We start from the raw sequence: 13,166 nt of genomic DNA, 5'->3' as shown, positions 1-13,166 counted from the left end.
TCATTCAGCACTACCAGTCCCACCCTGATGGACTGAAGTGCCTGCAATCCATTTCATGAGGCTCAAAACTAACAGCAAGTTTTCAGCTTTAATTTTCAGCTGGCTTAGCCCTGAAGCAGGTCACCAGAATCACCTAAATCCCCAGAAACGTCCCAAGGAAGGGACAAAGTGCCCAGCCAAGGCTGTGCCAATGGTACTGAAGTGGTGACTTCCACTGTTCCAAGAGCAGCCCTGGGACTGCAGCCTGAGATCCCTGAGGAGCCACATTTCCTCAGGAGCAGAAGCAGCAGCCGATAGATGTTTAAAACTTTAGCAATTCAGATGGACGGTTCTTTCCTGTGCCTCCATGACAGCCTTCAAAAAGGACCAAACCCACTGATTTCAGGACACAAAAGATCCTTGCAAGAGGAACTCAACACAAGCTCCCAGATGTGTCCCCAGTCATTCCCTCACTGTTGTCAACAGAACTTTAGGACAGCACCCAGAGCCCCTGTACTCATGGCAGGTGACCACAGCTCAGCTGGCAGTGAGACTGTGCCAGGATCCCATTCTGGACAGCCCAGTGCTGTGGTGGCTTGTGGCGGGTCACGATGGCCACAGACTCAGCTGCTAACCCACAGGTCTCTGCTGTCCCAGGATTCACAATGAAATCTCTTTTTCCCACCCTGTCAGAGAGGGCAAAGTCCCAGCACCTGCTGCAAGGTTCAAGTATCCATGCCCAGGATTTTTGTCAGGGACGAGGGGACAGTCAGCCTCCCCCAGGCAGCACCTCCTGCTCTGTTAAACATCGCAGCCAGGGTCATTCTGGGGCCAGAGCAGCGGCAAGTTCAGGCTGAAGAGAAGGTTCTTATCAGAACCCTTGGACTTCACACCGGTGTTCCCAGTAACACCCAGAAGGTCATGGTGTGGTTGCCAGATGAAGAATCATTAGCACCTGGTCGATGCCTTAAGTTTTAGCTTTCATGTTTTTCAGATTCTGTGCTGCTTAGGGGTGTAGTTCTCAGCTTCATGTTAAGTGCTGGTAAGCTCTCTTCACAGAGTAGGTAGACAAAACAAATCCTTTTCCTGCTGAAGACTAAGGATAACTGTTAAAAGTTTTCATGCCCAAAAGCATAAACAACAGTGGGCTGAAGAGAGAAAACAAGAAGGATGGTACTTCATATCTGAAGCTGTAATTGGACAATTAAACTCCAATATGCAAATGGACCAAAATTTATAACAGTGTAAGACCTCGTGACCAGTCGTCCATTTTGTGACCATTTTAAGTCCAGCTTGGGTGTAGCCCTGGTCAGGCTCTTGTGCTGCTCAAGGTATATCCTTTAAGGCCTTTTAATAAATACCTACTTTATTCTCTAGCTCTGTCCAATCTCTGTTCCAGGTCAGCCTTCCCAAGGCATCATGGTGGGTTTGATGCCTTAGGATTTCAGCTTTTATACTTTTCATATATTTGTGGACCAGCAATTCTTTAGTGTATAACTCTAAACTCCATGTAGAGTGTTGACTACTGCTTTCCCAATTTGGTCAGACAAAACAATTCCTCTCTAGGCCTGTGAATCAAGAGCACCTCATTATCTCAGGCCCTGAGAAATGTAAACAAAAGTGAGTTGTGGGAGGAGCAAACTTAGGGTAAATGACTTCATTAGCTGAAGCTGGAATTGAAAGATATACCCCCAATATGCAAATGGCCCAAACTTATAAAAGTATAAAAACCTGTGACCCGCCATCCATTTTTGGGTGTAGTCCCTGGGGTGGCTTCATCTGCCCGAAATGTACCTGAAGGCCCTTCAATAAATATAACTGCTTTTAATTCTCTTAATTGTGTCTGGCCTCTGTTTTTAGGTAGTCCCAAAAAGGCATGAGGTTAATACAATGCTGATTTTTAAAAATCTGTTGGGCTATGGAACTGCATGATGCTTATTCTCTAGGAAGAAAAACTGGAAAGCAACCAGCCCAGCTGTGCCAACTTGTACCAGTAAAGGTATGACTTTGGGGTTGCCAACCACCAAAGAGACCCCCAGGAGAGAACAACACAAGCGAAGAGAAAATACGTTAATGATTTTGGGGGAAATGGTTATCATATGTATGTTTATTCCAGGAAACTCAATGAATATGTACAAAAAGAGAGTTTAGAAACAGAAGCATTTTCTATAATCAGTGTGTGAATTTGGTGGAGTTAAGCCCCACACATCCAGCCAAATAAAGAATGCCTGCTTTCTACAGAAAAACACGAGATAGTGCCTCAAACATAGAACTGAAATGCACAAGAAAGAAAATGCTCACAAAACATCACTAAACTGTTTCCAAGCCAGCAAAATCCATGAAATTAAATCAGACAATTAAATTTAAACAGCAGAATGTGACAGGCTCCTTATCTTTGCTTTGCAAAGAACAAGTACACTATGTCCACTTTAGACAATTCCTTCTGGAATAACACATTCCTCAAGTTCTTCTAAAGCAGGGAATTTGTACTAACACAGGCAGGTTAGGGAGTCCTGACAAGCCGGCTCTGATGTTAGAAAATGTCTCGGTGTGTGGACAGGAGCTGCACCATGCACTGTAAAGTGAAATGAGGGTTGAAGGAGCACAACTGGTCCCAGGGAACTCTGATCCCTGCAGAACCTCATCTGACATGGATGGGCCAACCCAGCTGCACTGGGATTACAGATCACTGCACTTCGAACTGCCAAATCAAACATCACCTCATTATATTCCTACTGAATGCTTATCCTGTGAATGACAGGGAAATTGGGTGGGAGTAGCAACAAATTGACATTTATTGACTTTCTGCATTATTGAAAGGAAATGCAATCAATTGTCATGCCAACTTTTATTGCTAACCTATGCAATTAAGTAATTTCATTAAATGTATCACTTACCATGCCCACAAAGAAATTTCCTTCAAAGGAAAAGGAGAGTACTTCAAACCATGCCATAGATAAGCTCTCATTTAAGCAAGGCTTCTATGGTTTCCTTTCTGTAAACCATGACAAATCCACATGATTAAGACTCTTTTTCAAACCTGACTTTCATGGCAGTTCACTTGCACCCGGTGAGTCCCACCTTAAAAAGCTTTTGAAGAGATTGTTTTATCTGCAATGACTTTGTGCCTGTAATCAGAAAGTATTTTTAATTGTTCTTTTAACCATTACTGCCCTCAAAGTGGGTTTGCCTGAGAAGAATAGAAACTCAAACATGCAGGTCTGAGCACGCTGCTTCCCCTGGAGAAATCAGAGCAAGCACAGAGTTCAGACCTGTGATTTAAGGGGTCCCAGCTGGCTGGAAGCTGGGGAATGTTGTCCCAATTTTCAAGAGGGGCAAGAAGGAGGACCCCAGATACTACAGGCCTGTCAGTTTACTCTGATACCACATAAAATCAGAGAAAAGTTTATTCTGGGAAATATTAAAAAACACCTGGAGGACAATACAAGCATCAGTCAGAGTCAGCACAGCTTCATGAGGGGAAGATTCTGCTTGTAAAATCTGATTTCCTTCTACGACAGGGTAACCCACTTGGTTGATCCAGGAAAGCCAGTAGATGGAATCTTTCAGGATTTCAGAAAAGCTTTTTATACTGTGTTTCCCAGAATGCTTCTGGACAAAGTATCCAGCACACAGCTGGATAACCACATTATGGGATGGGTGAGCAATTGGCTCATGAGTCAGGCACCAAGGATGACAGTGACTGGGGTGACACCACCCCAGTGGTCACCAGTGGGTTCTGCAGGGCTCCATTGTCAGTCCAGGCTGCTCAACATCTTCATTAATGACCTGAACACAGGACCTGAAGAAATAATCAGTAAATTTACTGATGACACTAAACTGGGAGGAACTCTCACTTGCCTGGAGGGGAGAGAGGCTCTGCAGAGAGACCTTACAAATAGAGATGGGCAATCACCAACTGTGAGGAGTTTAACAAGGGAAGTGTCAGAATCTGCCCCTGGGATGGGGCACCCCTGGCTTGGTGTATGGACTGGGGAAGGAGAGGCTGGAGAGCAGCTGCAGGGAGGGACTTGGGGGTCCTGGCCAAGAGCAAGTTGAACATGAGTCAGCAGTGCCCTGGCAGTCCAAAGTGCCAGTGTGTCCCGGGGGCAGCAGGCCCAGGATCAGCAGCCAGGTGGGAGAGGAGATTGTCATGCTCTGCTCTGCTCTGCTCTGCTCTGCTCTGCTCTGCTCTGCACTGGGGGTGGCCTCACCTTGAGTGACATCACAATATAAAAAAGACATAAAGCCATTGAAGAGTGTCCAAAGGAGGTCACAAGGATGGGGAAGGGTGGCTCTGTGAGGAACAGCTGAGGACACTTGGTTTGTTCAGCTGGAGAAGAGGAGATTCAGGTCAGACCTCATTGACCTATTCAACATCTTCCCGAGGGGCAGTGCAGGGGCCAGTACCAATCTCTTCACTCTCATGAGCAGGGACAGTGCTTGAGGAAATGGCTGGAGCTGAGTCAGGAGAGGGTTAGGTTGGATATCAGGAAAAGTTTTTTTGCCTAGATGGTGGTTGAGCACTGGAACAGGGTCCCCAGAGAAGTGGTCCCAGCCCCAAGCCTGTCTTAGGACAAGAAGCATTTGGACAATGCTCTCAGGCCCACAGTGGAATTGTTGAGGTGTTCTGCGCAGGTCAGGAGTTGGACTCGATGATCCTGATGGGTCCCTTCCAACTCAGCACGTTCTGTGCTTCTATGAAATTACTTCAGCATCCAGCACTCAGCTTTTGCTCCAGAATAAAGCTGTTCCAGCCTGGTGAACACAGACGTTCCACTCCTCCTAAGTACAGCACCTACAATATTCCATAACTTCTTTGGATGAAATAAAGAAATAAACTGCATTTAAGTGTCCTTGTAACTATTCCATGCCCTTTCTTACTGGCTGCTTGTAAGGGGGGCCATTTACAGGGCAGCTTGGCAGGGGCCGTGGCTTGCCCTGGTCATGGGAGGGGACAGAATGGGATGTGGGTGCCCTCTGTGCCCTTGTCACTCATGAGGGATATGGCAGTGATGGGGGACATGTGGCCTGGCCATGCCACCAGGGGTGCCAGGATGAGGGACAAGTGACCATGGAGATGCACCATTGGTGTGGTGACACCAGAGCACAGGTGGCCATGGAGGTGCCACCGTGGGTATGGTGACACCAAGGGATGTGTGACCTTGGAGGTGCCACCGCAGGTGCTGGGATGCTCATGGAGATGCCACCAGGGGACAGGCGGCCATGGGGTGGCAATGCCAATGGATGTGGCAGTGTGACAGAGACAAGCCATGCATGAGGCCAGGGTGGCTCTGTGCCCACCTCGTGGGTGGCGCCACCAGCTTGGCCAGGTCCTGGCAGCAGTGCCGCAGGGCCTGACATGGTGCCACCATCAGTGCCAGCCCCGGCACCACCATCAGTGCCAGCCTCGGCATGGGGACACGTGGGGATGGGGACACGTGGGGCGGGAACAACTCCTGGGGATAGGGGAAACCGGGCACCCTGGCAGGCTGTGCCAGGCCAGCACCTCCCATGACACTCAAACCATCTCCATCACCCCCCACCCATCACTCCCACTCTCTCACCCCTGTACTCCCCACACCTGCCCTACCCTGCGCCCCCACCTCTGCCCTGGCGCTGCTGTCGCAGTTTCCCCTCCTCCTGCCCATGCAGTGCAGGTACTGCTGCCTCAGGTGGTCTCATCCCCTCGTGTCCCGTTGTGTCCCCTGTACCCTTGGACACCTTGGAGGGGGCAGAAAAAACCCTCTGGAACAGTGACCAGGGGAGTCACTCCGCGGTGTCCAGGGGCTGAACTTGGGCGTGGTGGGGTGAGCATCCCCACCTCAAGTGGGGCATCCCCACCTTAAGGGGTCCCCAATTCTTGGGGTTCCAAATCTCCGGGGTGCTCCTGCCCATCGAAGGTCCCAATTTTTTGGGGTGCCCACCCCAGGGGTCCCAATTTTGTGGGGTCCCACATCTCCGAGGTGTCCCTGCCCACCCAGGTGTCCCAATTATTTGGGTTCTCCTGCCCAACGAGGGGTCCCAAGTTTGTGAGGTCCCACCTCCCTGGGATCCCATACCCACTCAGGGATCCCCAATTTTTGGGTGTCCTGCCCACCCAGGGGGTCCCCACCCAGAGGGTGCCCACGCCAGCCCCTCTCAACCCCACTTCTGCCGGTGCCAGGGTGCCAGAGTGCCAGGTGCCCCGCCACCCCCGTGCCCCGGGCGCAGGCGGGACCGGAGGCGCTTCTGTCGCGCCCCGGCCGCACTTCCCCTGCCCTCTCTCCGCACCCTGTGGATGCCCTGATCTCCCCTTTGTCACCCGCTGAGTGCAGGGGGTGCGGTGGGCCAGCAGGACCCCCTTTCTGTGACATCCCCGATGTGGCACCTGAGCTTTTTGTAACCACCACCCTCCAATTTGTCACCAGAGCCCCAAAGCAGGGGGTGGCCCACATCCCACAAGGGGGAGTGACAGCATTTTTTGGGGTCCCCCCCGCCACTTCCATTGCCTGCATCGCCCCGAGAATGCTGCGCGACCCCACATCCCCCGCGCTGTCCCGGCGACAGCATCCCTCGAGGGGACTTTGGGGACTTTGGAGACTGTCCCCGTGTCCCCGTTCCCGCGGTACCTCCGCTGCGGCGCCCGCGCTCGGCCCCGGTTCCTGTCGCGGCTTCCCCATGTGACCGGGCAGGAGTTTCAGTCACACCTTCACCTTCTCCTCCACCTCTGCCCCGGAAGGTGATGCCCCTGCTCCCGCCGGGAATGCGCTGGCGACATCAGGGGGACACCGCGGGTCATCCCTCGAAGGGATTGCGGGGTCGCGGTGACTCCTGGAGTCCCTCCGAAATGACAGCTGGAGGGCCCGGGATGCTGCAGGTACCAATTTGGAGGGTGGGCGCTCGTTTGGCGGGGGGAGAGGGGGCGTTGGGGTCTCCAGGGTGGCTCCCGAAGTCCCCTCCCATCACCCCAAAGTCACCCCAGACCGTGCCTCAGTTTCCCCCTTGCTCTGCAGGGACCACCCGAAGCTGATGTTCTAGAACTGGATTTATTTTGGGGTTGGGGCTACTGGGATGGGTTGGTAGGCCAATGGGATGGGCCAGGGTGTGGTTGGGCTGGTGGTTGTCTGGGCTAGGGGCTGTCCAGGCTGGGGGGCTGCAGACCAATGTCCAGCTGGGATCCATCAGACGAACATCTGCTGGACCAGTGTCCATCCAGACTGGGCTGGTGTCCATCTGGACCAATGTCCCTCCAGAGTGGGATCCGTGGCTCTGGCGTCCATCTGAACCAGTGTCCTACCTCTCCTGCTCTCATCCATCCCAAGTTCCCCAGTCGGGGCCGCTCCTCACTGCAGCATGGACAAGACCCATGGTCAATCCCAAGATGACCCCAAATCCCCTCCCACCAACCCCACCAGGCCACCCACCCTGAGCCCCAGGGCTCCTGTCCCCTGGAAGCTGGGCCAGCTCTGGATCTCCTGGAAGAGGGCATTGCCAGGGCAGTCGGTGTGGCCAAGCTGGCGATGGCCGCGCAGGGTGAAGTCCGGCCGGATGTGGCCAGAGCGGACGGCGCAGGGCAGGAGCTCATCCCGCACCAGGGCCAGTGTGTCAGGGTCTGGGAGGGTGGCCGTGAAGTCCCCGACGATGCCAATGCCGAACCCTCGGGTGTTGTAGCCCTTGGTGTGGGCACCCACCCAGTGCCACCCCCGGCCCTCGTACAGGTACCCGTCTGAGCCCACCACGAAGCTGTGAGGACATGATATGGACGGTGGGGAACAATGATCGGGACAGCAAAAGGACAGGGATGGGGACAGTGAAGGGACAGTAATGGGGATTACAAGAGGACAGTGGTGGGTACAGTGGTGGGGACAGTGCAGGGACGGTCATGGGGACTGCAAAGGGACAGGGAAGGGGACAGTGATGGGGACGATGCGGGGACAATGGTGGGGACTGGAAAGGGACAGGGATGGGCACTGTGGGGGGTTATGAGGACAGTGAGGGGACAGTGGTGGGGACCATGAAGGGACAGTGGTGGGGACTGCAGGGGAACAATGATGGGGACTGTGAGGGGACAATGATGGGGACTGCAAGAGGACAGTGGTGGGGACCATGGAGGGGCAGTTATGGGGACCATGAAGGGACAGTGGTAGGGGCCATGAGGGGACAGTGATGGGGTCTGTGAGGGGACAACAACAGGGACTGCAAGGAGACAGTGATGGGCATCATGGAGTGTGACAGGAACCATGGCGGGACAGTGATGGGAACTACAGGGGAATGACAGCGACCATAGGGGTTGACAGGGACCATAGGGAGGCAATGACCATCCCCATTACTGGTGACAGGAAACAGTGGATGTGTCAATGCCCACAGGGGTACAATGACAGGAACCAGGGTGGGTGACAGGGACGGTGGGAGTGACAGCTCCCCATGGGGTGACAGGGAACATGGTGGTTGACAGGGAGTGTGGTGGGTAACAGGGACTGAAGGAGACGATGGACACCACAGGAGATGACACGGCCCATGGGAGGTGACAGGAACCAATGGAGGTGACAGTCCTCACAGAGGTACAATGACCGCCCCCACAGGGGGTGCCAGGGCCCATGTCAGGTGCCATTGCCCTGGGGAGGTGACAGTGACCTGTAGCCAATATCATCCCAGCCGCGGGTGTCCTGGTGGAAGCGCTGCATGTCCCTCATGGCGCGGGTGCAGGCGCCGAAGGTCCGGCAGGGCCGTGCAGGCTCCAGAGTGTGGTGCAGGAACACTGAGCCCAGTGGGGGCCGCAGCAGGGCCGGGGTGCCTCGGTAGGGATGGGCATTCCACAGGCAGCGGGGCACGATGGCCGGGCACTCTGCAGGGACAGGGAGATGCAAGTGTCACCTGAGATCTTGGGGACACGGCAGAGGCCATGGGGGGACCTGGGGCTTGATGGGGACATGGCAGACTCCACAGGTGGACAGAGGGCTCTACTGGCCCCTGGTGACATAGCAGAGGCCATATGGGGACAAGGAGCTCCTTAGGGACCTGGTAGAATCCACCAGGGGATGAGGGACTTGACAGGTCTTTGGGGACATGGCAGAGGCTATGTGGGGACATGGGGCTTGATGGGGACACAGTAGAGTCCACCAGGGGACAAGGGGCTCCTTGGGGTTGTGGTGGTGTCCACATGGGGACAAGGGGCTGCATATGTCCTCTGAGCCACTGGGGACATGGCAGAGACCATGTGGGGACAAGGGGCTGGAGGTGTCCCTTGAACCACTGGGGACATGGCAGAGGCTGTGTGGGCACAAGGTGCTCCTTGGGGATATGGCAGAGGCCATTTGGGGACAAGGGGCTTGATGGGGACATGGGAGAGGCCGTGTGGAGACATAGGGGGTGATAATCCTTGTCTAGGAGGTGACAACGCCCATTTAGGGGGTGACAATACCTGTCTGGGAGGTGACAATCCCTGTTTTGGGGTGACAACCACCACTTGAGGGGTGACAACCCCATTTAGGGGGTGAAAATCCCTGTTTGAGGGGGTGACACCCCCGTTTAAAGAGGGACAATCCCTGTCTGGGAGGTGAAAACCACTGTTTAGGGGGTGACAACTCCTTTCGGGGGTGACAACACCCATTTGAGCTGTGACAATCCATATTTGGGAGGTCACAACCCCATCTAGGGGGTGACAACCCCCATTTTTGTGGTGGCAATCCTGTTTAGGGGGTGACAACCCCTGTCTGGGAAGTGACAACCCCAGTTTGGGAGGTGCCACCCCATTTAGGAGGTGCCACCCCGCCCGTACCCACGTAACGCTCGCTGAACTCCCGCGCCGCCCTATGAGCCAGGGCCTCCACCTCCTGTGTCCCCATGTCTCTCAGGAACTCCGGGGTGGGTGACAGCGTCCTCAGCACCCCCAAAACCGCCGCCACCTCTTTCTCCAGCCGTCCCTGGCCAGCCAGTGCCCCAAAATCCCGGCGCCGGTAACTGCTGGGGGGTCTCCCCGCTTCTGAGCCATTCCCAGTGCCGTAGTAGCCTCGGAGCAGCTCGGCTACCGGGACGGGTCCCCGGGCCAGCTGCGCCCCCAAGACCACCCCATCCATGGCCCCGATGGCTACAGGGTCCGGGACAGGGGACGGGGGACCCCTCAAGGTGTAATTTTGGGGGTTTTCCACGTCGTCCCAGCAGCCGCCGGGTCCCAGCGCGGTGACGTTGTTGCCACTCCCCTGCGCCAGCAGGAAGGATGTCCCCAAAACCTCGGCGATGGTGACAGCCAAGAGGGGGTCGGCGGGCGGGTCGAGGGTGGGGAGGGGTCGCCCAAAGCCGCCGGATCTCAGCCCCGCCTCGATGCCGGCAAGGAGGGGACCGAGGGCCACGGTGGAGCCGTCGGGGGCCAGCACCGCCCCCAGCTCTGGTGTCGCCGGGTCGTGGCGGAGGAGCCCGGTCAGGAGCTGCCACTGACCCGGGGTGAGAGCCGGGGGACGTTCGGGTGTCCCAGGGGGTTCGCCCAGCACCGCCCGGCACCCTGGGGTGCTGCAGATCCCTAGATCCCTCCCCAAGGACGCGGCGGTGCCGGGGGAGCCGCCCCGGGACGGGGACTCGAGGGCGTCCAGGATGTCAAGCACCGAGTCCATGTGACGTGGGGGGACAGTTGGGGACACAGCTGGGAAAACGCCTGGAGGGATAGGGGGTGGGAGGGTGAGGGGGGGTTAAGGGGTGGGGAGGGGGTTGGAGGAGGGGGAGGCACCCAAAAGTATGCCAAAAGCAGGGGGAGGGTACCCAAAATAGGGGGAAGGGACCCAAACCAGGGGAAGAGGATCTAAAATAAGGGGAAAGGACCCAAACCAGGGGGAAAGGACCCAAAAGAGGGAGAAAGAATCCAAACCAGGGGAGAAAGGACCCAAAATTAGGGGGAACAGACCCAAAAGGGAGGAGAAGGACTCAAAATCAGAGGACAAAGGGTGTCATGGGATGTCGTGGGCTGTCGTGGCATGTCCCTACCTGTGCTGGGGCAGGCGCAGACGCTCAGCACCAGGAGCAGCCACGGGAACATCCTTCGGGACACGGTGACACCTTGAGGGACACGGGGACACCCTGCGGGACAGGGGGACACCCTGCAGGAAACGGGGACCTTCTGCAGGACACGGCCCCGGGACCTTGGGGACTTTGGCCCCGCTGGGGGCGGGGGACAGGGACACATGGGGGAGGGACAGGAACACAGAAAAGGGGTCAGGGACACATGGAGGGGATGGGAACACATGAGGAGGAGGGGACACAATGCCATCAGGACACATATCAGGGACAATGTCGCCACACCTGTGGCTGCCACCATGACATATCAGCACATGAAACCACCAGGATATGTCAGGGGACGCCACCACCAGGCTATGTGACCCCCCCAGGTGACACTGCCCCTTGTCCTGTTCCCAGCCTGTCCCGAGGGGCAGTTGGGGTTCCCTGAGCATGGTGGCTCTGGGATACCCTAGTGGCTGTCACCCACTTCCAGGCCACTTGTCACCAGCTGAACAAGTTCCCTGTGGGTGGTGACATTCAGCTGGGACACCATGGTGGTGACAGCGGGGACGTGGTGGCAGGAACTGCATAAGGCAGGTAGGATCTCTTACTGAAGCCCTTCCCACATTTTGAGCACTTGTGAGGCTTCTCCCTATCGTGAAGCTGCTCACGGACACCCAGCTCCAAGTTCTGGCTGCATCTCCAGTCACTTTCCTGGCCCAGGATGGGTCTCTGCGGTTTGCGTTTGCAGCCCCTCCTTGTGTGAGATCTCTGGGGCTTTTCTTCCCTGTTGGATTCCTGTGCCGTGGAGGTTCTCAAAATGGGCTCTTCCACGAGGTTCTGCCACAGATTTTTGTCCTCCCTGGTCTCCATCTGCAGCCCAGTGCCTGGGGGAGGAAGGACAAGGAGAGGATGGGATTTGCCTCTGTGGCAGAGAGAAGGGGAAGGAGATCCCCCCAGCCCATCCCTGGCAAGGAGGTTGTCCTGCAGCCGGGGGTGATGCTGGGCTGGGAGATGGAGCAGGAGGGAGGGGGAGAGGGACAGTTACTTCCTCCTCACCTGCCTGGGGGTCGTGGGACATCTTCCTCTTCCTCGCGACCTCCTCCTCCTCTATACTGCCAAGATTTGCAAATCGGAATTCCTGCTTTGGGAGGGAAAAACAAGGGCTTAGCGCGTTGGGTTTGATGGTCCCGCTGCCCAAGTCCAGCTCGAAAAGTCACTGCATCGTGGGGCCCGGACCACGCTCATCTCCACTCTCCTCCCACCCCTTCAGTCTACTGGGCGCCCCCCGGCTTCGGGGTCGCCCCTCTCAGGTCTCCCCACTCCGTGCCTCCTGCATTCCACCCTGGCTCTCTCCAGGGGATCCCCAACACCGATATCGCCCCATCTCGCCGACACCGGGTGATCGCTCCGTGGGACCCCGCAAAAAAATACGCCTGGAGACACCCCCCCCCCCCCCCCCCGATGAATTTCGGCCGAACTCCCCCTCCCCGCTCACCTACGGGTTCGGGGGGAAAGGGTAATGCTGCCGGGGCCGGGGGAGCTGCGGCCTGAGCAGGCGGGCGGGGCAACAGCGTGGTTTTCTGCTGCTGCTCTTCCTCCCGCTCCTCCTCTTCCTCCTCCTCTCTCCCTCCCTTTCCTCTTCTTCCTCTTCGTCCTCCTCCTATTTCTGCTCTTCCTCTCACCTTCGCTCTTGCTTTTCCTTTTCCTCCTTCTCTCTCCTCTTCCTCCCGCTCCTCCTCCGCCCCCAGTCGGGCCCGGGCGGTGCGACACCCAAAAGCAGCCGCGCTGTGCCCTGGGGATGTCCCCAAAGCGGCCCCTGGGCAAAAGTAACGCGAAGCAATACTGGGAGCACCGGGAGCGATCCTGAGAGCAGCGGGGACTTGGGAGCGCTTTTACTCCCAGTATGGCTGTTAGTGGGAGCACTGGGAAGGAACTGGGAGGAAACAGGGCCCGGACGCGGCTACAGCCGGCGGTGGGCGGGCGAGGGGCGGAGCTATGCAAATAAAGGGGATCACACGCTGTGATTGGTGGGCTGGACTGGCGCGGTGTTTCCCCGGCCACGTGAGGGCCGGCGGGGCCGGAGCCGTGGCGGTGACGTCCGTTGTGAGGGGACAGGGACCGGGAATGGGACTGGAAATACGGGTCTGGGACCCGGAACGGGACCGAGGTTGGGAATATGGGAACAACGGGTCTGGAAATCCGGAAAGAGGAACCGG

At 56.5% G+C, this 13,166-nt stretch overlaps 1 protein-coding gene across 6 annotated transcripts; it reads right to left on the bottom strand.

Annotated features, from left to right (window-relative positions):
- Window positions 1-6,988: 6,988 nt before the first annotated feature.
- On the bottom strand, window positions 6,989-12,920 carry LOC136304524 (N-acetylmuramoyl-L-alanine amidase-like). Of its 6 annotated transcripts, none has more exons than XM_066208049.1 (7): window positions 12,446-12,911; window positions 12,007-12,091; window positions 10,936-11,834; window positions 9,740-10,609; window positions 8,596-8,806; window positions 7,386-7,436; window positions 6,989-7,307 (listed from the first exon to the last, which is right to left on the bottom strand). In XM_066208049.1, the coding sequence occupies exons 3-7, from the start codon at window positions 11,264-11,266 to the stop codon at window positions 7,091-7,093; spliced, it is 1,680 nt and encodes a 559-aa protein (XP_066064146.1). In that variant the 5' UTR covers window positions 11,267-11,834; window positions 12,007-12,091; window positions 12,446-12,911; the 3' UTR covers window positions 6,989-7,090. The 6 variants fall into 6 exon arrangements, with proteins under 6 accessions (XP_066064146.1, XP_066064147.1, XP_066064144.1 ...); XM_066208047.1 differs by having other exon boundaries at window positions 7,218-7,307; window positions 7,386-7,704; window positions 12,633-12,920; XM_066208048.1 differs by having other exon boundaries at window positions 7,218-7,307; window positions 7,386-7,704; window positions 12,007-12,088; window positions 12,633-12,920.
- Between the last annotated feature and the right edge of the window lie 246 nt (window positions 12,921-13,166).

This window comes from Chamaea fasciata, unplaced genomic scaffold, assembly GCF_029207755.1.
Source record: "Chamaea fasciata isolate MVZ Bird 193981 ecotype frontalis unplaced genomic scaffold, bChaFas1.0.hap1 SCAF_105, whole genome shotgun sequence".
Lineage (NCBI taxonomy): Eukaryota > Metazoa > Chordata > Aves > Passeriformes > Sylviidae > Chamaea > Chamaea fasciata.
The sequence above is the reverse complement of the archived record's forward strand: the minus strand, read 5'-3'. Positions and strand labels throughout refer to the sequence as shown.